Below are 27,882 nucleotides of genomic sequence, written 5' to 3' on the forward strand. Positions count from 1 at the left end.
TGCTAGACAAAGAAAATGCTCTTTTGTTGAACATTACTTTAATTTAATTTAATTTAATTTTTTTTTTTGCGATATTATCTACACTAGGAGGGGGTGGGTTTAGTTTCACAATGAGCTAGCAATAATGTGGTTTAAATTCACTTTTGACGAGAACTGAATTTAAGACTTCTCACTTACAATCGAACTCAAGACCTCTCACTTTAAATATTGAAAGCTTGTGTTTCCCCTTTAGATGAGCCTACTTTCCCTTCACTTATGAAAACATAATTTCACCGTATGAACATTATAATCGAAACTGCTTTTTTCTTTGTCATCAACTAAAGTTCACATATGTGAAAATCATTCAATATGTAAATCTTTTAGACATTCATACACATCAAACAAATGGACAGTTCACCGTCAGGATGCTACTTGTTACCAAATTTGTCAATTGGTTTGACACTATGGATGACTAAACGATCTCCAAATTAAGTGAATAAACAGTTATGATTATGATGTCCATACGATGAAGATATGTTAATCATAATTGAAAGGACAAGTAGGTTTATTCACGAGTGAAACACAAGTATTACTTTTTAGAATTCTTACGATGTATAAGAGATGTGTGAGAAGATCAAAGGACACTCCTTTTACTTCTCACACACCCTTCTAATTTTCGGCCGTCGGATCAGATGAATTAAAAAAGATCAAATAACAGAATTTAACAAGGAATGTATGAGAAGTAAAAATTGGTATGTGGATAGCACACCCCTAAGTTATTCCTCTGTCATGATGATGTGATATCATTTTACTGTACAAGCATCAATTTAAACAATCAATTAGTTTGAAATTCAAGAATACCTTTTAGAATTTTTACAATGATACACTAAAAATTTGCTCAAGAGCAGCAACACGAGTAGTCCAACAACACTAATTGACACCAAACAATTTGAACCCGCATAAAAGCCTGACTTGCGGCTTAATATGACCTAACCTCAACACCTCTCCATCTGATTTATATTATTGAACGAAAGTGAATATTCATACTCAAATTAATATATACATATAAAAAGACTGAATCAGAGAGAGTAGCTAAAATAAAGCCTATAAAAAAACAAAAAAAACCAATCCACTTGACTTCGTTTCTTAATGTTTTTTTTTTAATTTTTTAACAAACGATAATATCTACACTAAGGGGTAAAGAGTAGGCTAAGTCTTGTAATGGGATAATCATATTAATGTGGTTCAACTTCGCATTTGGCTAGATTTGAATTTAAGACCTTTTACTTACAAGTGAAAAAGAATATAACTTGATCGTAGTATTAAGTAACTGACTTCATTCGTTAATGTTTTCTTCCAAACTGGACAACGTATTGGTTCAAACGCCAATAAGCATATACCTCAAAAACATAATACATTTATATACTACATATATTTATGCACGTAATTTATATACTAAGTGCAGTTATGCAATAGATTACAACTGTAACTTCATCTTCCTTGTAAAGAATTCAAAATTTGAAGAAAATATTGAGCAGCAGTAGAACAAATTAGGAAAACATGTATTTTACTTTCTTCTATGGTATTCCACTTTTACAACCTTTCGAAGAATATTCGACTGAATCACCTACCGCACAATAAATTCTCATTTTTGTTGTCTTAAGTTTCTAGATAGTCAAGACTATTGACTGTTCAATAAGCATTTGTAAGACAATTGCATGCGTCAGAAAACATGATTTTCTTGAGTTTACCGGTTCAAGCTGTTGCATAATTGAAAATTTGCTCTTTTATAACCGAAAGGTTACAGTTTTGAGTCGTTGAAAAAGTTTCTTTGCAAAGTAAAGATAAGATTGCATATGATAGACGTTCCCCTCTTTTGTTGTCGTCGCTCGCAAAGCAGGAAGTCTTGTTGGCTTAAGCTTCTCCTTTATGGTTCATGAGCTCAATTTTTATTAGATAAAAAACAATAATGAAAAAGAAAGGATTAGTGTTGTGAAATTGAGGATATGTGTCCAGTAGAATATAAAGTAAATAAGACCCAATATTTACGAGGTTCTACAAATATGCCTAATAGTAGTCACTGTCATCATACTGAAATTACAAAAGTGATAAAAACAATGCAGTGTATCTATTCTTCTTTATAATATTTGTGAGCATTCTTTATATAGGAAAACTATATCTTCTCTGTTAAAGCCAATAAATGTGAAAGTAGGCGGCACACTTCAACATTTGTTGGCTATTGCGGCCTTTTTCTCCAAGTGGGTCATCCACTTTTATAACATTCCCCTTTGATGACCCCAAATCTTTGATTGATAGTCTTCATTAGAGCTTTTCTAATACTGATTCATGATATTAATAGGTGGCGTATATATATACACACACACACACATACATATATTATATAGAGCAAATCCTTGACGTATCAATTTTTTTTACACAACTTTTGATACAGTTTTTTGTGAGACCAACTATGTAATGTATCTTAGTGATCCAAACTGTCTATCTTTCAGAACATCATTCATAAATCTTTACAAAAAAATTAGATAAAGAAATATATATATATATATATATATATATATATATATATATAGATCGAATTAAAGTGGCGTTCGACTGAATAAAATCATGGAATATACAGCCAAAGAGAGAGAAGATTCCTATATATGCCAACTGCCAAGTATTCACCAGCCTTCGAACACCATATAATAAGTTTACTAAACATCGTATTCATCAACTGAATTATAGAAAATAATTCTTTATCCTCCTATTCTCATCTTCTTCCATCACTTTCTCTCATACATTATTTTTTGTCTTATTATCTCTATAAAAAAATCAATATAAGATGTTGGCGTGATTTAATCGTGACCGTTTAAATAGAAGAACATAAAAGAGTAAAAAGATTAGAAGGGTAGACAATCATTCTCTGTCAATTATGGTTCTAATTTTCCCTAAACAAGAATTGAAAAGTCCAAGTTTACCAGATAATAATATTAAACAAACAATAATTTCAATCGAGACGTGCCCTATTAGCACGTGGCTCTCTTTTGGCAACCGATACTAGCACTACTTGCCATTAACGAACAGAAAGCTCTTGAAAAAAATAATAATAATAAGAAAAAACCAAAAATATTTCTTTACAATCATTCGTTTGTAAGGGCTTTTTTTTGTTGTTGTTCCACCCGCCAAAATTGCAGATCCGGTAATGATTAATAATAAAGAAAAAATAATGAAAATGGTTTTAAAATTTTGAGTTTTAACGATAAGGATAAAATAAAGGGTAAAGTAAATAGTATCATGATTGATTTTTTAGTATAAAAATATGATTTTTTGTTAAAGTAAACAGTACCGGCGCTTTTCGTTAAAATTTCCTAATAATAACGTTATATTTTTTTTAATACATACGATATTATTTACATTAAAGTAAGGAAGTGGCCAAGACTTACAAAAAGTTAGTTATAATAATTTAATTCAAATTCGTTTTTGGTCAAATCAAACATAAGTTCTTTCACTTATAAAAAAAAAAAAAGGAATAACAGTACATCTCTCCCTTACTTTATAGTTTTGAATTTGCATTCACCACAAGAGGAGAAATAATATATTATACATTATATTGGTTTAAATTTGTCAATGCGTACCTACTCAGACCATGGTACATATTAACAAAACTTGGATATTTAATGATGATCCATTGTGAAGAAAATTGTACTTGTCATCAAGGTTCTAAAAAACAGTAGGCGCTAGTCGGGCGGTGAATTGGGGTCTAAGATCCAGGTAGTGCGTAGGCAGGAGCAGTAAACTTATTATGTATCGTATAAATAAATGCATGTTTATACTTAAAAATACATAATTGCATTGGGTATATATAAATTGACAAGTAGAATGGCATATAGATTAGAAAGTATTAGAACATATTGAAAACATGGGTAACCAGAATATAATGAGTGTTCATCCAAGTAGTCAGCAAGTCTTACAATTTATATAATAAAAAAAAAAAAAAAAAGCAAATGAAAGTTTTCTACTTTTTTTTTCTAATTTAGAGTCGCGACCTAGGCTGGCACCTAGACTGGCTAGGCGGGGGCCTAAATGGGTTAGGCAGGTGCCTAAACAGGTATATGCACAATTTCTTAATTTTCAAATGTCTAGGATTTAATTGGGGCGGTGACCAACTTCCTAGCGCCTAAGCAGGACCTAGGCGGGGATTTTTAGAAAAGTGCTTATCATAGAATGCATACACATGATTGATAATCAAGTAGTTAAATATTTAACAAAAGTTATTTGGTTAGGGTTTAACAGAAATTATCATAGAGGATAGCATTGTGGAGACAAAACGAGATACTCACTTGGGCTATTTACATTCAATATTGGAGTCTTACAAATACCACAAGAGCTTTTCCGAGAAGATGATGAACAATGGTACCGTTCATTACTCTCGGCTTCAGCTAGTGTAGATGTTTCTCAAAAAAACAAAGGCCGTCAATCGACTCCTCCAAAAAGTCCAATCCATTGGGCGTGAAAGAGGGAACTAAACCTTCCCTGGCTAATAAGCCTAACTTCATTGGGCTTGAAAGATGTAATCAATTGTGTCATATAAGCCTAATTAACTTCATGTTATATAACTTACAGTAGGCCATTTTACAACTGAAGCGAAATCTCCCCCTTCCCCCTTATAATAATAATAAAAAATAGGGGTTTTTGAACTTTAATCCTTCAAGAAGGTTAAAATTTAATAAAAACATGGTGTTAGATTTGATATTCATTACTTAATTCAAATTTATTTTATATTTTTGGTTTAATATTTAATATATATCTTATTTAATGTCACTACATTAAATTTTAAATTTATTATTATACACATTTTAATTAATTAATTTTATTTAACTTCCTCTAACTAGTGTACCTAAACATCCGTATCACAATATATTTTACTAAGTAAGTGTACCGAAATATCCGCACCTAAATATATTGTAGTAAATTACTGGCACATAAGAAAATATGCAAAAATATAAGTGTACCGAAAATTCTGTACCTAACTATATGATACTAAACTAGTGTACAAAAATGTCGATACCTAAATATATTATACTAAACTAGTGTACCTAAATGTCCGTACCTAAACATATTATAGTAACCGAGTGTATCAAAATTTTCATACCTAAATACATTGTAATGAATTATTGACACGTAAGAAAATATGCAAAAACATAAGTATACCGAAAAATCTCTACGAAAATATTTTCTTATATAAGATACTCAGCATAATGAAAATGAAAATTTATAATATTTTCATAAAATTTAATTTATGAACACCATAAGATTATAAATAAAAAAGAGAGACATTGAATACATACGCTGACATTTAATAGAATCTAAGAATTAAAATCAAATTTTAATCTTATATAAGATGTTTTTCTAAACTTTATCTTATTTGGGGATTAAAATCGAAGAAAACTGGTCAAGACTTGAGGGCGGCGTGCAAGAACTCAGAACTTTGGTGCTCAAATCGCCGAAGTTTTGGAGTTGGCGGGGATGTGTTTCACGGGAAACGTGAGAGAGAGAGAGAGAAGAGAGAGAGAGAAATGTGAGAAGCAACGGGGAGGACAGAGACCGAGAGAATTCCGGAGAAGTGGGGCTGGGCCTCACGTGGCTCACCAATAAGTCCTGAATAAGAGCACATGTCCATTTACTTGTAAAATTGCTAAAATACTGTCGGTGTTCCAAAGTTTGCAGAATTTTCGTTATATGTATTCAGCGTAGTCGTATTTGATTCTTTCGTGACTTTTCAAATTTCTTGACATATTTGGATAGTAGCCCATGCGTTAGGGTAGAAACGTACCATCTAAATATACCAAGAAATTTGAAAAGTCACAGAAGGATCAAATACAACCACGTAGAATACCGCGTAGCCCAATAGGGGCATTTTCATTTTTTTACTTAAAAAAAAAAAAATTACGCCATAAATACAAACAAGTTTTAATAACTATGAGAAACAAAATACAAAATTAAGTAGTGAAATCCAGGGACGGGATTTCATATTTGGAATACCAAATGTTGTGAGAGAAACTCTAGTTGTCTGAATTTTTATTGAATGAAAAGATGTTCAATACAAGGCCTAAAAACAATTCTAAAGGCTTTGCTCATGAAAACTAAAAACAAGCAATAAAAACCTTGAAACCCCAAAAGACAAACAACAAAGAACATAAAACTCTTGACAATTCAAAAGACAAACAATAAAGAACCCCATTTATTAGTAGACTACAATTTTGACGAATTTCTACGAAAGATGGCTCAAGCCACTTTGTGGGAGAATTGCTTTAACGAATTTCTACGAAAGATGGCTCATACCACTTTTGTGGGAGAAAGGAAAGGATTTTCTACAGAGGATGACTCAAGCTAGTTTTGACACGCCATATGAAAGCAGCATTCATCCGAATAGTCTAAAAAACCCAAAGCATCCACTTTCGAGAAATTGCAACAATGAATAACCTTTTAACCCTGAATTACCAATTTTTCAATCAATTTTCTTAATTAAATAGTGTTTCCTTCTTTTAAATCTTTTACATTAAAAATAACACTAACTCCATCCTCCGTCACATGAGAACAACATTCTACTTGTAATAGCAAGCCCGACCCAAGCCTAGTGCAGGCACGGTGACCGTTTGGGGCCCAAAAAAATTGGGGGCACTAAAATTATTAGGGTGATATATTTTTATATGTTTTTATAAGAGTATAAATTTATAAAATTTAGTTTAGTGACAAAGAAATTTAACTAGAACTGGTGGTTTTGTTGTTTAAAATGAATGAAGAGGTCTTAAGTTCAAAACACCACGTGTGCTTATTTACATTCCAATTTTTACAAATTTCTTTTCATAACAGTATAAATTTATAAAATTTGGCTAAATGATCAAGAAGTTTAATTAGAAGTAATGATTTTTGTTGTTTAAAATTAACGAGAGGTCCTAAGTTTGAAATGTTATGTGCATGTTTATTTTTTTCAATTTTTACAAATTTTTGTTTGGTTGTTCATTTATTTACTAGCTAGTAGCTATGTGAGTTGCTATTTTTAAATATCTGTTCCAATTCAAGTCTAATCTTCAGCAAAAAATAAGGCATAGACCAAATTTTTAGACCAAATTTGCAAATAATATGACGTGTCATCAAAAGGTTTAATTTAGTGTTCATTCATTACTTATACATATCCTTAAAGACTCAAAAATATTAATATTTTTTTAGTCTTATATTGACGAAGTTAGTAAATAAAAAAAAACAACTTACAATTTATACAAAGACATCCCACATCGCCCAGGGGAGTGATCCTTATATGTATATTCACATCCCTATCTAGCACGAGGCCTTTTGGGAGCTCACTGGCTTCGGGTTCCGTAGGAACTCCGAAGTTAAGCGAGAAGGGGCTAGAGCAATCCCATGATGGGTGACCCACTGAGAAGTTGCTTGTGAGTTCTCAAAAACAAAACCGTGAGGGAATGGTAAGCCCAAAGCGGACAATATCGTGCTACGGTGGTGGAGTTGGGCCGAGAAGTGATCTGCCCCGGGCCGGGATGTGACAATTTGGTATCAGAGCCTAACCCTGGCCGCGTGTGTGCCGACGAGGACGTCGGGCCCCTAAGGGGAGTGGATTGTGACATCCTATATCACCCAGAGGAGTGATCCTTATATGTATATTCACATCCCTACCTAGCACGAGGCCTTTTGGGAGCTCACTGGCTTCGGGTTCCGTAGGAACTCCGAAGTTAAGTGAGAAGGGGGCTTGAGCAATCCCATGATGGTTGACCCACTGGGAAGTTGCTCGTGAGTTCCCAAAAACAAAACCGTGAGGGAATGGTAAGCCCAAAGCGGACAATATCGTGCTACGGTGGTGGAGTGGGCCCGGGAAGTGATCCGCCCCGGGCCGGGATGTGACAAAAACACTTTAAAAGTTCAAATGGAAAACAAAACTCATGTCCTATCTACTTGAAAGCCCAAAGTTTTTTAAGTTTCCTTCTCTTGATACAAAATAAATTAATTATTCCGTATTTCTAAATTATTGAGTTTGAAGTGTTTTATTAAATATAATTTTATCGATGTTTTACGTGTGAAAACAAATAATTTTTTTATATGAAATAAGGGCACATTTTTTAACGTTGTCCCGGGCCTCAAAATTCTCTGGACCGACCCTGTGTAATAGGGTTGTGTTCATCCTTTTGGATACGTAAGTAGTACTGGTGGACAAAACAAGGATTAGAGATGAGAATATTGGACCAACGCCAAGTCGCCAACACGAAGAGAAACGCTTCCACTGAAAACAGGAGTTGAAGGAGTCGACAAAATATTTTAGCCGATAGCTCATTCAGTAAATTGTAGCAATGGTCCCTCAACTTTAATCAAATTGTAGCAATGGTCATTCAACTAAAAATTCATTACCATTGGTCCCTCAACTTATCAAAATGTGTAGCTATAATCTTTTTCATCAATTTTGTCAAAATAAGTTATGTTGGAATAACCATTTATATAATTAGGGTCCCTCAACTCATCAAAGTGTGTAAGTATGGTCCTTTTTGTCAACTACGTCAAAATTTTGTCAAAACAAGTTATGTTGGAAGGATCATTGCTACAATTGGGTTAAAGTTAATGGACCATTTCTTCAGTTGAATTAAAGTTGAGGGACCAATGGTAATGAATTTTTAGTTGAGGGACCATAGCTGCACATTTTGATGAGTTGAGGGACCAATGGTAATGGATTTTTAGTTGAGGGACTGTTGCTCCAATTGAGTTAAAATTAAGAGACTATAACTACAATTTTGGCAGAGCTAACATTTTATGCAGGGGCAAAACATAAAACAGGTTATAAGAAATTTTCCAATTTTTACACGTTACAATATACAAAAGAAATAAATTACGAGCAAAATTAGTGTAAATTAAAATGGTAAACTGTCATTTGGCCCCTTGAACTATTACTCCAGTTGAAATTGATGCCTTGAACTATTTTTTTTTAGTAAATTAACCTCCTAAACTATTTGAAATCAACCAATTGACCCCTTGTCGATAAATTTCATCCACTATATGGTCAAATTCAAAGGAAAATTAGTCTTTCCTTCATCAATTTTCTTACTTGCCAACTATAACCACCAATGAACTTATGACATTTGAAAACAACATAATGTTTAATGACAACGTGAGATGGTCCGTTATGTAAACATTTGGTTTATTTTTATGTTTTCTCATTATGCTATATGTTTTTGAATTATTCTGTGTCCATGTGTCAAAATTTTATTGATGGTTAGAACTGACAAGTAACAATTGATGATGAAATAACTAATTTGCCCTTGAATTTGACGAAATTGATTCCACAATCTAACGGCAAGGGGTTAATTGACTGATTTTAAATAGTTCAAGAGGTTAATTTACCAAAAAAATAGTTGAGAGGGTCAATTTCAACTGTAGTGATAGTTTAAATGTAACAGCCCGTCCCGAAACGTACATTTGAAATTACAATTTTACCCCTAGTTCGTTACTTTACGTGTAGTTTGGTGTTGTGTGGTGTTGTAGGACCACACACACACTCATACACCCCGTCTCACTCTCCCGGGATTCCCTCCCTCTTTCCCTCACTTTCTGTCACTCTGTCTCTCTCTCTCTCTCTCCCCGAGTTCCTCTCTTCTTCTTCTTCTTTTACATACGGACATACACACAAACATACTCAAATCTTCACCAATCAAGAAACCAATTACACCATTGAACTCGTGAAGTTGTGAGGAGCACAACCATACCAATTTCAGGTAAGAATTCTAACGTTTTCACGTCGATATCACCATGGCCGATTTGAGCACTGTTCATGCAAACCTAATCTAGCTTGTTTTAGGAAATTCTAAGCTTGTAGTTGTGTTTGTGAGGTTCCCAGGAGCTTGGGAGTGTTTCGTTGGACGAGTTTGGACGTCGGGATCGTCCTGTTCAAAGTTGGCCGAACTTGGATCGTTGTTGTAGGTATGATCGTGTGATTTTTAGGCCTTAAAACTAGTCTAACGTTGTTCTACTAGTCCTAAGCTTCATTTTGGTATAAAGATCGTGAAAAATGGTTGAAAAACGAAGGAGAAAACTAAGTTTGAATTTTTCCCAGTTTTCCGGCGCCGTCGCCGGCGCCGGAGTCTCGCCGGAGAAGACAGGGGAATATTCCGTTAAGTTTAACGGAATATTCCTAACGGCAGTGGACGGCGTCAGTTAAGTCTAACGGAATATTCCTGACGGCGTCTGTTGACACCGTCAGTGTGCATGGCACGTGGCCGCGCGTGGGGGCGCGTAGGTCCGTGCCTAGGACGGCGCGTGGGGGCGCGTGCGTGGTCCAAAAATTATTTTAAAATTATGGGTGTGATCCTGAGATTGTGTAGAGCACGTTGGTATATTCAATTGTCCAATTTGAGCAATGTATGAGAAGTTATCACGAGAAGTTGGTTATGTGCTTTTAAATTAACGTTTTCGTAGCTTTTTCGCGTATAGGTGATACGTATCCCGAGGACGAGGGTACACACTCGAGGCAGGGGGGCTACGACCCTTCTAATTACCAGTGAGTGGGCTTTTGTTTTCCGTATATACCTATATACATATTAATTCCCAGAAATTAAATAGAAAAGGTTATTTGTTTTATGCCATGCATCATATGAATGTTGTTTACGCATCATCGCATGTATTAGTAGTGGCATACATATATATATATATATATGTGTGTATTTGGTGTTGTGGACGCACAGGTAAGTGCCAGGTAAGCGGTATTCATGTTGTTATGCAATAGTAGGTTGAGATATTTAGAGAGCTCATAATCTGCACCCCCGGTGTCAGTGCTCCCGCCCGAGGCCAGGGCACAGCCTTCACGTGTATGTTCACCAGCACCGCATGCTCGCCTTGGATCCAAGTTAGGTGCAAGCCTGTCGTACAGACCACATTAGGTGGTTCCGACTTGTAGGTGACCCGCGATTTATTGCCCAGCTTCACGTGATCGTAGCACTAGAGCATATATATATATTACACCCAGCCTGTCGTACAGACCACGTTAGGTGGTTCCGACTCGTGTGCAGATTCAGTTATTGAGTTGAGATTGGAGCTCTAGATGCAGCCGTACAGGTCACGTTAGGTGACTCCCGGCTGCTAGATTATATGTTATTGATGTGAATTACGCTTGAGCATTTACATTTATTATGAGATTCTGTTGTGGCATATTCTCGAGCATGAATGGCATATCATGGAGCATGATTGACATATCTATACATACGTATATATGTTCATTCTCTGGGAAGTATACAGGTTTTACGGCGAGGGGTTAGAATGTATTTTGCTAAAGAGTTTTCAAAGAGCTTTGTTTTTGCCCACTCACGCTTTTGTTTTTGCGCCCCTCCAGGTTCTAGTGGTCTAGCAAGTTCGGTGGTTTACCCCAGAGGACGTCCCGGCATTTCTGACAGACATTCACCATTGTAGGGTCACCTTCGGGTGTATATATGTCGCATTTTCCTTTTTGACTGCTGTAGACTTGCTCTGAATCTGTGTCTCACATACACTAGTACTTTGTATGCTAGTAGGTTTTTAATTATTCGTACTTTTATATTACTATCTTAATCGCTTCCGCACGCGCACATGGCTACGTCACCTTCGTGTGACGGCCAGCACGCCCTGATCTCGGTCGGGGTGTGTCATTAAAGGGTCAAACCATAATTTACCCAAATTAAAATGATGCTAGTCTTTCAAATTAAAATGATGCTAGTCTTTCTTTCATATCTCGAAAATATTATTCTATGAATTTTTCTTTTGTTAAAAAATGACCTGCAATTGAGTTTATGCACGTATTATATATTTATGTACTAAGTGCACTTATGCAAAAGACTACAACTGTAACTTCATCTTCCTTGTAAAGAATTCAAAATTTGAAGAAAATGTTGAGCAACAGTAGAACAAATTAGGAACGCACAATGTATTCTCATTTTTATTAATTATCTTTAAGTTTCTAGAGGGTCAAGACTATTTAATGCTGAATAAGCATTTCTAAGACAATTGCACGCGTCAGAAGCTTGATTTTATGGATTTTTCTTTTCTTTTCTGGGCACATGGTTTTATTGAGTTTACCGGATCAAGTCTTAGCGCAACAAAAAATTTTTTTTTTTTGTGGTCGAAAAATCACAGGTTCGAGTCGTTAAAAAAGTTTCTTTGCAAAGTTAAGATAAGATTACATATGATAGATGATCCCCCTCTTTCGTCGTCGTCACTTGTGAAATAGATAGCCGTATTGGCTTGAGCTCCTCCTTTGTTGTTTTATTAAGCTTACGGCTAACAAATATCAATCCCCCAGCTAAACATTCATAAGCTTAATTTTTATTAGATTAGGTTGGTGTTGTGAAATTGAAGATACATGTGCACTTTATACAAAGTAATGAAATTGTATCTATTCTTCTTTATAATATTTGTGAGCTGATAGATTTTTATATAAGAAAACGATATATTCTCTACTGAGAAATGTAAAAGTAAATAGCATGTTTTCAACATTTGTTGGTGATCGGTGCCTTTTTCTCCGAGTTGGACATCCATTTTTATATCAATTAGAAGATTCTGTATAGCGGCTAAAATTCGTGTATGATGATGTTACTAGCAGTTACTTTTTGACCGAAAGGAAAATATTAGAATAATGAAGGCTCAATATTTTCTTATTCAACAGTATCCCTTTCAAATTTTTTTGGTGAAAATTATAGGAATCTGTAAATCATGTTTGTTTATTATGTATTGTACGATTAGTTTTAATCAGATATTATTTGTATTTAATTTAAAATAAAAATATTTATAATATTTTTTAATCACATGATATATAATAAAAATATAAGAAAACGATATCTTCTTTGCTAAAAAATGTAAAAGTAAATAGCATATTTTCAACTTTCGGTCTGCCTTTTTCTCCGAGTTGGACTTCCATTTTTATATCAATTAGAAAATTCCGGATAGCGGCTATCGTGTATGATGATGCAAACTAGCAGTTACTTTTTGACCAAAAGGAAAATATTAGAATAATGAGGACTCAATGTATTCTTATCCAACGGTATTCTCTTTGGAATATTTTGGTTAGAATCTTAGGAATCTGTAAATCGTATTTGTTTATTATATATTATGCGATTAGTTTTTATCAGGTATTATTTGTATTTAATTTTAAATTAAAATATTTAAAATATTTTTTTACCACACGATATATGATGAACGTATATGATTCACAGATTCTCAAAATCCTCACAAAAAGAATCTGACGAAGATCCGGATTCTATTCTCACTGTCTTTATCTAAAAAGAAACATATATTACTGTGTTCCTTAATAATATGTTTAATTACCATTCTTTGTGTTAATATATTAAAAAAAATATATGTGAGAGAAAGGAAGAGAAGAGGGATGGAAATAGGAGGGAGAAAATCCTACTCCCTTCAAAGGTGGTAGACGTCGACGGCTGATAGTAAAGATCCGTATATACAAACTATAGATGATAACTTTGATATGCTATGGTAGAATACCATTGTGTTTGTTGTTTTGGAAGCAAATATTAAAAAATTAAAGTGATGGTGTATTTGTGACATCCCACATCGCGCAGGGTAGTGATCCTTATATGTATATTTCAATCCTTACCTAGCACGAGGCCTTTTGGGAGCTCATTGGCTTCGGGTTCCGTAGGAACTCCGAAGTTAAGCGAGAAGGAGGCTAGAGCAATCCCATGATAGGTGACCCACTGGGAAGTTGCTCGTGAGTTCCCAAAAACGAAACCATGAGGGAATGGTAAGCCCAAAGCGGACAATATCGTGTTAAGGTGATGGAGCGGGCCCGGGAAGTGATCCGCCCCGGGTTGGGATGTGACAATTTGGTATCAGAGCCTAACCCTGGCCGTGGTGTGCCGACGAGGACGTCGGGCCCCTAAGGGGGGTGGATTGTGACATCCCACATCGCGCAGGGTAGTGATCCTTATATGTATATTCCAATCCTTATCTAGCACGAGGCCTTTTGGGAGCTCATTGGCTTCGGGTTCCGTAGGAACTCCGAAGTTAAGGGAGAAGGAGGCTAGAGCAATCCCATGATGGGTGACCCACTGGGAAGTTGCTCGTGAGTTCCCAAAAACAAAACCGTGAGGGAATGGTAAGCCCAAAGCGGACAATATCGTGCTACGGTGGTGGAGCGGGCCCAGGAAGTGATCCGCCCCGAGCCGGGATGTGACAATATTCAATTGGAATTTTGGAAGATTTTTTTTTTTTTTTTTAATAAATCTAGAAGTATTCTATCAACATTTTAAATAATTATCTGAAATTCAACATGCGTTCAATTAGGATTTTAAAATAGTTTATTAAAATCTTTAAAATTCGGGTGTATTCAATTAATATTTAAATAAGTTTATAACATTCCAGGTGAACTTTAGAAAGTTTAGGAATTTGAGGGAATTAGAGAGATTCCGTAATGTATTTTTTAACATTCACAAATCTCACATCTTCCCGCGTTGAATCAAAATTTCACATGAAATCTCTAGAAATCAATTAAGCTTCATCAAAACCCAAAATCCCTCAAAAATCTCAATTGAATACATCCCTCTCTAAGTGATTTAGTTTGTTTGGGTATGCATATATATAATTATTTTAATACAATGATATACATTTACATTAAGAGTGAGGAAATAAATTGGTATCAGACTCGTCATTTACAAGATTTAAATTAAAACCTAACTTACAAGTGAGAAGAAATGTGACTCAATTGGTTTCGAGTTGGGCTTAGGTCATTTTATCTAGGAAAAGTCTTCAATTTAGTTATAAATATGACAACGATCATGATACAGATTAGTCATAAATTTGTATAACACGACAGATCTATTACAAGAGCAAAGTTAACAACTCAAACTTTGCATATGGTGAGAAAACAAAAATAGCCTATAGTAAGTACACAAAACTCGCTAAGTGAGACTAGATAAAACAGAAAACTCAACGTGAACTTATGAACTTATGAACTTATTACAACAATAAATTAACAAACTTAGTCCTAAGACAGTCCCTGCTACCATGAGATGTCATTAAAATAAAGAATATGAACTACCATAACCAGACACCTTTACCACTAAAAAAAACCGAAACACTTGCATCCTACCCCAACTAATGTGAAAGATCGAACAGATCACAAGAGGAAAGGCTCTTAGAATTTTCTCCATGTTATTTTAAGTTCAAATGCTTTGAACGCTTGACCATCAGATTCTAGAAAGGTATTGTGGAAATCTACTTATAAGTAAAAACAAATATATACATATGTGTACACACACACACACACTATCTATAGCAGATTTGCGACATCAATTTTTTTACACAACTTTTGAACATATTTTTGTGGAGCCTATTATATAATGTATTTTATACTTTTTACCTTTCAAAATAGCATTCATAAATCTTTTTCGTGAAAAATTAGACAAAAAATAAGGAGGGATATATATATATATATATATATATATATATATATATATATCAATCGAATTAAAGTGGTGCTCAACTGAATAAAATCATGCAATATACAACTAGAGAGAAGATTTCTATATAGGCTTTCTACCAAGTATTCACCAGCCTACCAACAATATATAATAAGTTTACTAAACATCGTATTCATCAAGTGAATTATGGTTCTAATTTTCTCCAAGCAAGAATTTAAAAGTCCAAGTTTACCAGATAATAGTATTAAACAAACAATAATTGACTATAATTTCAATCGAGACTTGCCTTATTAACACGTGGAACTTTTCTGGCAACCGATACTAGCAAGTTGCTAGTAGCAACTTTTCTGACAACCAATATGAGGAGAAATTTTTCATTGTATTAGGAATACAAGTAGTACACCACGTGTTCTAATAAAAATAGTGAGAAATTTTATTTTTTAAGATATTAACTTTTTAACACATATATCCTACTATTTATATAATAACACGTAATGTACCACCCTGTGTACGGTCACATTGAAAAATATCTCCTATACGAGGAGTACGAGCCGCGCCCTTCATCGTTGAAATGTCTGAAGCCTGTAGTCAGTACGTGCTCGAGTGCTCGATCGAGGGCTGACGTACTGGCTGTTGTGGTTGTTGACCTATTTTACCTGGAAGACCTAACCTGAATGAACAGCCACTATAAAAGCATCATGCAGCATTGCATGTTTTCATATCCATCACTTTTCTTTCCACAAGCTAGTTCTTGTAACAGATTACCAAAGTTTAGGGTTTAATTATTTAGTGAAATGGGTTCCTTAGCACCTCCCAAGCTTCCTACTATCAACTTCTCAGCCGAAGGCTTGAAGCCCGGATCAAGTTCTTGGTTGTCCACCGCCAAACAAGTCCGGTACGCACTCGAAGAATACGGCTCTTTCGTGGCACAGTATGATCAAATTTCTCCAGAACTTCAAAACAACATCTTTGGCCAGGCCGCAGATCTGTTTGAGGTTCCCGTAGAAAACAAAGTAAAGAATGTTGGTGAGCAACCGTATCATGGGTATATTGGTCCAAACCCCTTCATGCCACTCTATGAAAGCTTGTGCATCGATAATGTGACATCTCCCCAGGCAACTCACAAGTTCAAAAATCTGATGTGGCCTGCTGGCAAGAAAAACTTCTGGTAAGTTGGTAACTTCTATTTCTTATGTATCATTTATACATGAGTATTGGCATGCATTATTTATTTGTTGTTTATACGAACTTTTTTTGTTGTTGTTTTGGTGCAGTGAAACTACAGATTCATTTGGGCAGTTATTAGGAGATTTGGAACGAACAGTGGGACAAATGTTATTCGACAGCTTTGGGGTAGGAAACGAGTACGAGTCTGTCGCTAATTGCAACAGTCACCTCCTTAGATTCATCAAATATGAGGTGCCGGAGGACACTGACACTACGTTAAGGTTTCCAATGCATACAGACAATAGCTTCACAACCATAGTTGTTCAGCACGATGTTAGTGGGTTGGAGGTTAAAACAAAGGAAGGTGATTGGATTAATATTGAGTCTGTGCCTTCACAGTTCTTATTCATGGCAGCCGATGGATTGCAGGTGAGTCCAAACTTAAAAAACATGGTGGCTCCACACTTCACGAATAATGTATCTTCATTTATAAATTTTGTACTACAAAATCTCATCATAGCACAATATAATGAGTACAGCAAAGACAGATATTTAATGATATGTTAGTAGTAAATTACTAATCATAGTTTATTCGATTTGGATTTAGATGTGGAGCAATGACAGAATAAAAGCTTGCCAACACCGAGTGAAGCATTGCGGAGATAAGACGAGATACTCTCTCGGTCTGTTTACATTCAACAATGGAGTCTTACAAGTACCAAAAGAACTAGTGGACGATGAGCACCCACTGCTCTATAATCCATGTGATAGTCGTGGCTATACACGATTTCATGCTTCGGCAGAGTCCAAGAAGGCAGCGTCTCGTATCAAAGCTTATTGCGGTATCAAAGTTGAAAACTAGCCAAGACTTGAGGGCGGCTCAAATTTATGATTGTCCTATGCGATATGCGCATTCTAAATGTTTTTGTAACTTTATTTTGACCGTAAGAGTATGGATGTATGTTTGTTGATTTCGACATGAATGAAGAGGGACTGAAAATAAAGACATATATATTTTCTTTTGATATCAATCAACGACTTAAGGATTTCGCAGATACCGTTTCATCACAATAGAGGAAAGTAATTATACCTATGCACTTCGGTACGAATTTGTTACCAACCCCTTTCCTGACATTTAATAATTTAAACCACTAACGCTATCGTTTGTAAAAATAAAAAAAATAAAAAATAAAAAATGCAACATATGCCTAATTGTTAAAGATGTCACTGATTTTAAACAGATTCTCTCGTAATTAATAGTAAAATAGAAACAATACCCCCACAATTTTAGTTTTCTACAAAAACATTTCAAAAATTCATCTTTTATCCCCTTATCAATAGGAGAAAATACAAGTAGGAATTCATCTTTTATCCCCTTATCAATAGGAGAAAATACATGTTTTTTCGAATTTTAGTTTTATACAAAAACATTTCAAAAATTCATCTTTTATCCCCTTATCAATAGGAGAAAATACAAGTAGGAATTCGATTACGGGAATCAAAATAGTAGTTCATAAACATAATACACAACTAATCATTCATCGCTGTCGTCGCTATCGTAGTTTTGGCACAATGATTGCAATACATTGGTTGTAGCACTGGTTTTATTCTCTCCCTCTTGTTTCTTCTCATTTGGTTTTTTTGAATTTTGAACCTCCTCTCCCAATTGTTTCTTGTCTTCTGGTTCTGCCGGCTTTTTACCTTCAGCCACAACTGGTTTCTTAACTACAGCAACCCTAACGTTCGAAGACTTGAAAGTATTTCGATTCCCTGTCAACAGCCAATAATATAAATGGTCAAATAATGCCTAACGGAGAGAATCTATAAAGAAACAAATAATTGATTCAGGGATGAGAACAATCCGCGCGCGTCTGACATACCTCCGTTGCTTGAGGTATCAGAAATACTGCTTTTTGTCAACCAATCTGTCGGATTGCTAGGAAGCCCTTGAGTAAGCTTTTGCCGCTGCATGGAAAATATGTGCAAACAAACGTTATAAGCTTACTGTTGTACAAAAAATGCAGATAACTGTTGCAACATAAAACATGCTGATGTTATTTAGGCGAGTTGAGGGCTAAATGCCCACACAACAAGGAATTAATTACTTTCCCTCAGCAGGATGCCTGACCACCAGTGTAAGTTTAGAAACCAGAATCGATTTTCAATTGAGATTCCAACTCTAAGAAATATTTCCCCTTCATACAATTGCAAAATAGCACGGGGTAGGAAAGAGAGGAGTGGATGGATGGAGCATATTGCTAAGTTATCTTGATTATGGTATTTGCAAGAATCATCGTGCAATTTCTAGATGAGTAAATAAGAACACCATGACATACACCAATAACAAAAACCGCATGCATGTTATACTCCATTTAAGAACCAATAACAAAAACCACACATGTGATACTCCATTAAAGGATAAGGATAAAAGACCACATAAAGTAGAGCTGGATCTAAAACCAAGTGTCCAGCATACTGTGTATGTAATCTCTAATAAGACAACATGTATATATCAAACAACTAACATGTCATACCTTCAATTTATGGGTTGATGTTTCGCCGTTGCCACTTAAAGGCTCAATCATATCTTCTTCGTCATCTAAATCTTCATCATGAATCCTTTTAATATAATCTTTTGAGTTCTGCATAAATTTGTTCAGAAAAAATTAATTGGATTAGAAACAAACAGCCCACAAGAAAGAAGAAGAAAAATGAAAGCACAAAATTGATCAAGGAGGATTAAGTTGGACATAAAACAAGGTAGCGCATAAATACTAACATGGAATACGATTGATTTTAGGACTGCTTCATCCTCGTCTTCAATCCTTTTTTCCTGTAAAACATCAACTTCAGTACACTCACTAAATAATAACAGAGAGTAAACAAGTTGCAGAGCAAATTCAAGATAGAAATGAATGCACAAAACAAGTATCATTTTGTTTGAAAGTACATGTATATAATAAAACTCTTCAATCCTTTATATTCACCTACCGAGGTAATGTATGTCATTTCAATATACTAAACACATCAGGTTTTTGGTTTACCCATGGTTCAAGACATGAAGATAACTCAACTACTTGCAACACATTATAATATGTTGGCTCAAGAAGCCTATCAAATTTCTTTGGTTATATAATTATTGTACCCTGAATTACTTGATGTTGTAAACAAATTCATAGAAACTAAATCAGAGCAGCAAGCTTTTGCACACTCAAGGAACCATGCTTCTACGTGTTTTTGCATTGCAATATCTAAACAAATCCACAAGCGTATAGCAGACAATATTGACACTGGACAGAGAGCAATATCATATATACATGCATGTGTATTTATTCGGTATAAAGTTTAAACCGGTCTAGAGATAAAAAGCATATAAATGTGTACCTTTTGGGCAGAAGTTTGTTTCAAAGCCTCCAACATAGCATCCACACTCACAGTCGCATGCCTGGACTGAAAACCGTAAACCTTGTATTAGTATCCCAGGATACCGAATTGCAGCCGACAGAGAGAATTGAATAAATGCATAACATAATATTCATATGCATATCGACAGAAACAGAAATGTCATGCTTTACAAATTTAGTGGCAGCACTGTATGATTACATCACATCGACTGGATTGTCCATCCATCTATCAAGGTACAAAGGAAAAAAAATTTGCGACTTATCACAAGATAAACAACTACTAGACATCTACCTTCATGGACTTCATCTCATCCAAAGCAGCCATGACGTCCATCTCTCTCTTTGAATCCTGTGTTCTGTTCTCCAAGGCTCTCATGGCATCTCCCATTTCTTCGGACTCCCTTTTCTGTTTCTCCTTATCTACTTCCTGAAAAGAAAAAAACATATATACAAATCAAGCGGTTAAGCAATGTTCATCACAAAATAAGAGAACCTGAAAACATGAAAGAACACGGTAAGTGGAAAGTCATCATTTTTGCTTCTGTTTTACCTCATCTTCATTGCGCCAGGGTTCAAAATTACGCGTCGCACCAGCCTCAACAACATAGTCAGAATTCTGTGGGTCTGTCTTCATCGCGAGTTCCGCAGAGCACTTGGTACATTTGAAGTAAAATCTGAATATTTGAATTCCCAAATACGTCTGCAAATGGTAAAACCATCAATAACCCAGTTCACAGGACATAACAAAAACCCTGTCAAACCCAAACCTAAGAAATTAATCAAACACCTAATTCCCACATTCTCAAAGAACAAGAATACCCACAACAATTTAAAACGATAAAATAAACCCTAGAAATCAAATGAAAACGAGTTAGGCTACGCAATTAGAAACCCTAGCGATTAAAGAAGGAACAACGTACCTCTCCAACGACATCTTCTTTGCGAGAATTGAACTTGGTGCCTTTGTAGATGTAATTGCCGCAGGTATTGCACCGAATGCTCATCGGAAGCATCATCCGCACCTTTATCTGTTGATTCTTTGGCCTCCTGATCCGGGGCAGCTTCGAAGGGTCGAAGTCCGGCGGATAGTACTTGTTCAGAACCTTACGTTCTCCCATCTTTGATGCTCTTCGAAAACCCTAAAGCTCCTTGATTAAACTCGAATTGGTTCTCTTCTGATCAAAATTTCACAAAAATTCAATAGTCGTATATAAACCCTATAAATATGTGTATGTATTTGTATATCGGCGAAATCCGAAGCAAAGAAGAATTGACGTGAAAATAGGAGGAGAGGAGGGGAGAGAGGAGGGAGTGGAAGATGATATATGATGAGTGCGCGAGTCAACTGAGCTTGTTAGGGATTTTGGAGAGGGAAGAAGGAGAAGAGAGACGCGCCACCGTCAGATTTCCCTCCCTTTCTTCTATTTCTCCGGTTAAGTATCACGAGCCCAACACGTGAAATCACTTTTGAGGGCACCACCCAGCCCTTGTTTGGCAGTGTAAATTGTCACGAACCGGACTATATCTGGGAAGGTTAGGCCAACCGAATGGATCATGTTCAGCTCCTGTCTAAATTATAGTTTTACTAGAAATTATTTTTTAATAAACAGTATCATATTATATTTAGATACCATCTTCATCTGAAAGGGGTTATTTTTTAGCCCCTCATAATTTATTCTTTCAAGTTTGTTTTTCAATTTTACTAGTTAATTGAATTAAACTATTTCATTAAAATAAGATTTTCAGACATATTTTGAGTATCACTTGTAACTAAATTAATAAGTTTCTAGATTACTTATTCTTTGGTTGACGATGTGGCCATTTGAAAAAATATTAAAAAATTTAAATTTAGATTATTGGAAGAACTAAAGGAGGGGTGTTTGTGAAAATAACGTGAGAAATTATGTAAAAATAACTTAGGTATTTAAAAGAAGAAAAAAATTAGAATTTTTTTTTTTTTTTTTTTTTTTTTAAATTCGGCCTTAAAAAAAAGATCCCTCAAAGGAGCTACCTGCTAGCTAGGAATGGCCAACCCGATGACCAAAGCGAAGAAACTTGACTTGGTGGGTCCTTTTTTTTTTTTTTTTTTTTTTTGTGACCTAGCCCATTGAAGTTGGATTTTGAAGCATTTCGGGCTGGATTTCAGCCTTAGGGAATCCTCTTCAAATGGCCTAAGCTGAATTAAGTACCGCCCAACGTTTGATGTTATCTCATAATATAAAGCTGGACTGTAAAAATAGTGATGGCTCCAAATGACTCCAAATAGTATGGGTTCATTGAAAAATGTCTTTAAAATAACTAAAAGCAATTCAAATCACCAAAAAAGTTTCTCCAAACAATTAGAAGTGCTTTTGAATTCAGAATGACTTGCTTTTTAATAAAATATTTAATGTATTTTAAAGGGAATCTCTTTTACTTTTTAAAAATGTTACGAACAGGGAAGCCCATATGCCTTTGTTTCCCTCAAATTGGGGGACTCAACTTCAATTTTCAACTCAAATATTTCAACTAGTTCATGGAAACTCATGAATAAAAAGATGATACATAATTACCAGAAGCTGTGTAATAATTAAAAATTAAAAAACTAATATTGCTTGTATAACAACCATCCAGCGGGTAAACTCCTCCGCTTCAAAATTGCTTCAACTCTCAAGGCACATGTTACGCCCAAGTCCGACAACAGCGGGTAAACTCCTCCCTTCGCCCAACTCCGACAACAGCCTGCAGCAGAACCAAGGTTCGCCTGAAGAAGACACGTCACGAAGACATAATAAAGAGAAAACATAATGATAACAAAATTAAGAGGAGAAACGGAAAAGTACAGCATACACAAGCATCCTACGGAGCAATAAACTAGTCGTCCTCCATAGGCACATCTGGGATGTCAAACCAATCCTCTTCGAAAGGTTTATTGATCACACCAACCGGAAAAGGTAAGTGAAGTCAAGGGGAACACTGGATACTTTCTTTGGTTTAATTTCTTCTCGGAATTCAATGCTAATATGCTATTTGCAAGATCACATGCCATTAGCAGCTTATTGTCCATAAAAGGTCGCGTTTTCAGATGCAATACGGAAAAAATTTGACTAATGTGAAACAAATGAAAATTCATAGCAAAAAAGAACAAAGGATATCAATTGACATGAGATCGTCCTCTTTCTCACCACGATTGCGGCTGTTATCTAGTTCCCTTCTTATTTCAGGGGTTACCTACAATTGAATCACCGAATACAGATGACATTATTGCCACATAGTTACAGAAATGAAATACTTCAAGACAAAATGCTCCTACCAAATAGTGTTTTTGCGTTTCAAGAAGATTTCTGAGATTATCTTTGTCCTCCTTTTGCAATTCATTTTTGTACCTGCAAGGAATTATGCACACCAAAACTATTAAAACTATATCACGATATTACAAATATGCAATCTATCTGCATCATTTAGGCAAGGAAGAAACTATTAAAAACTTTCCCCACCTTTGCACAAATGTAAGAAGTGACTGGTGCCATATCACAGGCATTACTCTTGTTTCCTCCATAAATCTCATAAAATGTGCAACAAGAGCGTCCAGTACGCGATATGGCAATGCATACTTTTTATCCAAAAGAAGCTTTATAAAATAACTGCAACAATTCATAAAAACAGCATTGTCAAAACATTGTTGCATACAAGGACCTTCTCCCTTTATAATAACAAGAGTACTTCCAAACTGACCAACCATCAACTATTTAAATTCATTATATTGGATAAATATCACGTACGGAAACTGATTGTGCTTTAACAAATATCTTCTTTCTTTCAAACTTTTATTGGCACAAATGCACCTATCTTGTAACTGCATACTCTAAGAGAAGCTATGTCTATTTCTTTCAAACCATTTTGGAAATACTAACTGCTAAATGGCTTACCTCGTTGTGCCACAGTACTTCATTTCTGCAAGCTTCATTAATGCAACACTGAAAACACATCAAAAGCATGTATCAGAGATCTTCCAGATGGATTATTAAGAATATTAATGAACAGTATAACTTCCACCAACGGAAACAGAAAATGAAAGAATAACTTGCTAAATACAAGACAAGACAAAAGCAAAATGGAAAAGTTATGGAACCATAGATTCCTAGCTTAAGAAATAAGATATAATCAGGAGACCTGTGCGTAATAACTTTAATTGGTTTCTCAAATTATTTTTAAACAAAAAGCCCAAAAAAGATTTCACAATTCATGGGATCAATACCACATCTTGATAAGGCAGCTAACATACCTAGAATGAAGTGGAGGAATGGAGACCTTCTGAATAATGCTCCCAAAAATAACAGCTTCTCTTAGATTACATGTCCCTGACTGCTCAAGAAGAAACAGAAATGGGGCCACAGGGAGAGTGCATTAGGATTAGAAAAACATTCATTCCAAAGCCTAAAAACCTTTTAGATCCATGCATCCCATTAATATAATGAAATTGAGGTGAATATCAGATCTCAAAAACTTAGTTTGGATAAATACAAATGGACTAGCAAAACAGGTTTACAACATAAACCCATAACTTCAGTATACCAGGAGAATGAAATCAATGAATGAGCTTCCAAAGTAAACAAACAATGCTTAAACTTCAAAATACTGCAACTAGGTGGAGAAGGATGACATGTTTACCTCACACAAGGGAAACAGTATTCCTATGAAAAAGGCAGCAGGCTTGTACAAAGACTTCTTCAAAGATTGATATAGTGCAAAATGCAAGCGCTTATGCTTGCGGATGTCTTCTCTCACCCTTGGGAGCAACACAAGCTTGTAGAAACGTTCTACCTTCTCCTTACCCAAATTGGAAGCAAAAATTCTCGTAGCCTGATACATTGCATTTGGGGACCAATTCTCAGGCTCAGTCAAATATAGGACATCCTCCCATCGTGGCACTGAAGGGATGTGTTTGAATGCCTTGGGAATCTTCCCCGCAGTGTACTTATTAAGAAACTTACCAACCCTGCACAAACATCGAAAAATTAAGAAGTCGTCTTCATGGCCTCACATTACTCGAATCACATCTATACTTTCAAATCTTATGTACTAATAAGAGAAAGGATAGCTTACTTACCCCTTATACAAATCGATGATGGAGGTATCCAATTCGGGCAAGGGCCTCGCATCTGCAACCGAACAAATCGAATCAACAAGTGAAAATATACTAAAGAAAAGACCTTCAGTTTAAGCTAATGAGCAACAAAGTCATTCCGAATCTACCTGAGCCGACATTTGAATCTTTCTCTTTAATTCTTGCAACAATGAGGTCAGCCAATGTACGCTGGGGACCAGCATTCTTTGACAAGAATTGCTCCAATATCTTCTCATCATGTTCATCAATCTCATTTAATAGCTTCTCACCATGTTCATCACTCTCCTGAAACTCAAATTAAACATCTTTCGTTCTCAAATCAAATTATTTCCATCCAACCAAAACCTAACAATAATAAAAGTAACAAAACAACAGAATTCAGCATTCATTTTAAATTTCCTATGTTTTCCTCACAGATTCTCACCGTCCAAACAAACTCAAAAATCCAATAAACAAACAATTAGTAATCAAAACTCACTTCATAACCGTCAAAATGGCTCTGCGTTTCGGAGAATCCACCGAAATCATCGATGTCTTCCTCTTCGCCGTCGGCCTCCTCCTTCCGCGGCTCTTCCGATACATCCAGCAACGAATTATTAGGGTTTTGGGCGCGGTTCTCCTCGTCCTCAATCTCCCGCTGCTGAGCCAGAGCCTGCTTGAGGATCTTGGAGCTCATTCCGGAAGATATGAGCTTCTCCTCCTGCTGGTGCTGCTTCGACTTGGTCCGCTTCTTGGAGGCGACGGAGCCATTTTCTTCAGCGAGGAACGGCTCCGGATTCTGGTGCCTCTCCCTCTGCCTCTTCTTCCCCATTGATGCTGCTGCAGCTGCAGGCGAAGCTTTTTCTGCTATTGAAACTGGAACGTTTAAACCCCCGCCACCTTGATTTCTGCAGTCTAAAACCCTAACCATCTCTCCGACAAATTGCGGACCAAAAATTAAAATAAAATAATTAGTGGGCCGGCCGATATAGGGCCTAACTGGAAGGTAACAGAAATACGAATGGCCCATCTAAAAGTCTAACAAGGTGACAAGGGCCCAACTAGAACGCAAACTGAACCAACATGGCAAAAAGATTAATTTGCTAGTTATTTTGACATTTCACTTTGTTCTTTGTCAAACTATAGATTTAGTTTAAATATTAGATTAACCATTAACGAGATTCGAACTCATGTTATCATGTAAGGATTCAACTCATTTCGACTAATGTAGTAAAAGACCACTCGCTGACATTTCATTTTGTTCATAACTATGCAATTTTCCTTTTTTAGAGTATTCTAAACTATCTTAATTTATAGAATTGAAGATTTAAATTTTTATTTTTAAGGATTTAAACTTAGGTACAAAGAACGGTGTCTAGCACACTAAATTGGCCAATTGGCCTAGCGTTTACGTTTTAAGGCTTAATTGCTTGGATGGTCAAATCCCATGTTGTAGAGAACGAGAGAAAATAAAATAAAGGTAAAAACTTTTTTTTTCTTTGGGTCAAGGAAACTATATTAACTACAATGAAACATATTTATAAATGAAAGACCCAGAAACAGGAAAACATAACCAAGTAAAAAGACGGGCCAAACACCAAACGAACAAGAGCCCAACCAAACAGTTGAGTCCCAAAAACAAAAAAAAACAAAAAAACGAGAAGTCCGCTGCTACTACCTCCTCCAAAATAGTGCATCTCGACCTGCATAAATCCATGCTCACCACCAAACATCACCTCACTAATTTCATCATCCAACACCAATCTGCTTCCCGAACACAGCCATAAAGTAAAGATAACCAGAAACTGAAAGAAATCAATTGGTTGTCTATAAAAAGAAGCTCATGGAATACCATGAGCAACAATGCCAAACACGACATACAACATAGAGAATGTGGTTGTGTTGGGAACACTCAAGTTGGTCAAAACACCGAAACTCGAAGCACCATCTCGAAAACAAGTATGGCTGAAGATCGAAACTTAGATGGAGGAGGGAAAGGGATGTTAGCAAGGTAAGAATAGGAGGGCAAATCAAGATGAGGAGGAGGGGGAAAAGCAGTAGAGGAGAAAACAGAAGAAAGGGAAAAGTGGCAACCGATTCCAGCTGAAGCTAGAGTTGGCGCTAAAAATCTGGATCAAGATTGAAACCCTCACCAAAAAGGGGAAGAACTCTCACAGAAGAAAGAAAAGTAAAAAAGGACGACTTGTTTTGTTTAATCATAGGTAAAAACATTTTTTTATCAGTGTTTATGGTCAAAATCTATTTTAGTCAGTGTGTTTTCACTTTAGCCAATTTGGCACTGTATTGTACAAGGTTTGCAATCCTGGTCACTTCCATTAACATTTTGTTAAAAATACATTAGAATATTGAATTGAAAATACGGATGTATCCATTAAAATGTTACAAATTCATTTAACAATATTAAGTAGATTTAAAAAAAGAGAGAATTACCTTAATTGAAAACACAGTGACCAAAACGTTTTTTAACCCAAAAATAAAATAAGAGAGCTGTTATTCTCACCTACATTTTTATGAAATTTTTAATTACAAATTTGTCAATTTGTAAAATAACTAATAAGCACCTTAGTTACCCCTTTTTGCATTACTTTTTAAATTTTTTTTTTTAATAAAAAATAAAAAAGAAAAGTTTGGATGTGATAACTCTCACGCTATGTTTAGACGATTTGTCTTCCTTAAACCCTAACTCATCCTTCCCATCTTCTATCATTCAGAGAAAGCAAAAAGAATGAACTTAGAAGATGATGCTTCTATGAAAGAAGTAGAT

At 35.5% G+C, this 27,882-nt stretch overlaps 3 protein-coding genes across 5 annotated transcripts; 1 reads left to right on the plus strand and 2 right to left on the minus strand.

Annotated features, from left to right (window-relative positions):
• Positions 1-16,151: 16,151 nt before the first annotated feature.
• LOC137730164 (deoxypodophyllotoxin synthase) lies at positions 16,152-17,638 on the plus strand. Its single transcript, XM_068469229.2, has 3 exons — positions 16,152-16,608; positions 16,715-17,036; positions 17,215-17,638. Exons 1-3 carry the CDS (start codon positions 16,235-16,237, stop codon positions 17,467-17,469), a joined length of 951 nt encoding a protein of 316 aa, XP_068325330.1. The 5' UTR covers positions 16,152-16,234; the 3' UTR covers positions 17,470-17,638.
• A 275-nt stretch (positions 17,639-17,913) lies between these two features.
• Positions 17,914-22,754, minus strand: LOC137728758 (uncharacterized). The gene is made up of 9 exons (XM_068467515.2): positions 22,311-22,754; positions 20,932-21,675; positions 20,562-20,711; positions 20,304-20,438; positions 19,992-20,057; positions 19,387-19,440; positions 19,142-19,249; positions 18,488-18,572; positions 17,914-18,377 (listed from the first exon to the last, which is right to left on the minus strand). The coding sequence occupies exons 2-9, from the start codon at positions 21,127-21,129 to the stop codon at positions 18,142-18,144; spliced, it is 1,032 nt and encodes a 343-aa protein (XP_068323616.2). The 5' UTR covers positions 21,130-21,675; positions 22,311-22,754; the 3' UTR covers positions 17,914-18,141.
• On the minus strand, positions 22,461-26,035 carry LOC137729336 (bystin). 3 transcript variants are annotated; one of them, XM_068468259.2, is made up of 11 exons: positions 25,597-26,034; positions 25,247-25,409; positions 25,101-25,152; positions 24,662-24,989; positions 24,276-24,355; positions 23,920-23,967; positions 23,488-23,634; positions 23,304-23,376; positions 23,146-23,221; positions 22,854-22,944; positions 22,461-22,754 (listed from the first exon to the last, which is right to left on the minus strand). In XM_068468259.2, the coding sequence occupies exons 1-10, from the start codon at positions 26,026-26,028 to the stop codon at positions 22,865-22,867; spliced, it is 1,479 nt and encodes a 492-aa protein (XP_068324360.2). In that variant the 5' UTR covers positions 26,029-26,034; the 3' UTR covers positions 22,461-22,754; positions 22,854-22,864. The 3 variants fall into 3 exon arrangements, with proteins under 3 accessions (XP_068324360.2, XP_068324362.2, XP_068324361.2); XM_068468261.2 differs by having other exon boundaries at positions 25,247-25,403; positions 25,597-26,033; XM_068468260.2 differs by having other exon boundaries at positions 22,614-22,754; positions 22,841-22,944; positions 25,597-26,035.
• Positions 26,036-27,882: the final 1,847 nt, after the last annotated feature.

This window comes from Pyrus communis, chromosome 10 (genome assembly GCF_041283825.1).
Source record: "Pyrus communis isolate YQ-2024b chromosome 10, ASM4128382v1, whole genome shotgun sequence".
Classification (NCBI taxonomy): domain Eukaryota; kingdom Viridiplantae; phylum Streptophyta; class Magnoliopsida; order Rosales; family Rosaceae; genus Pyrus; species Pyrus communis.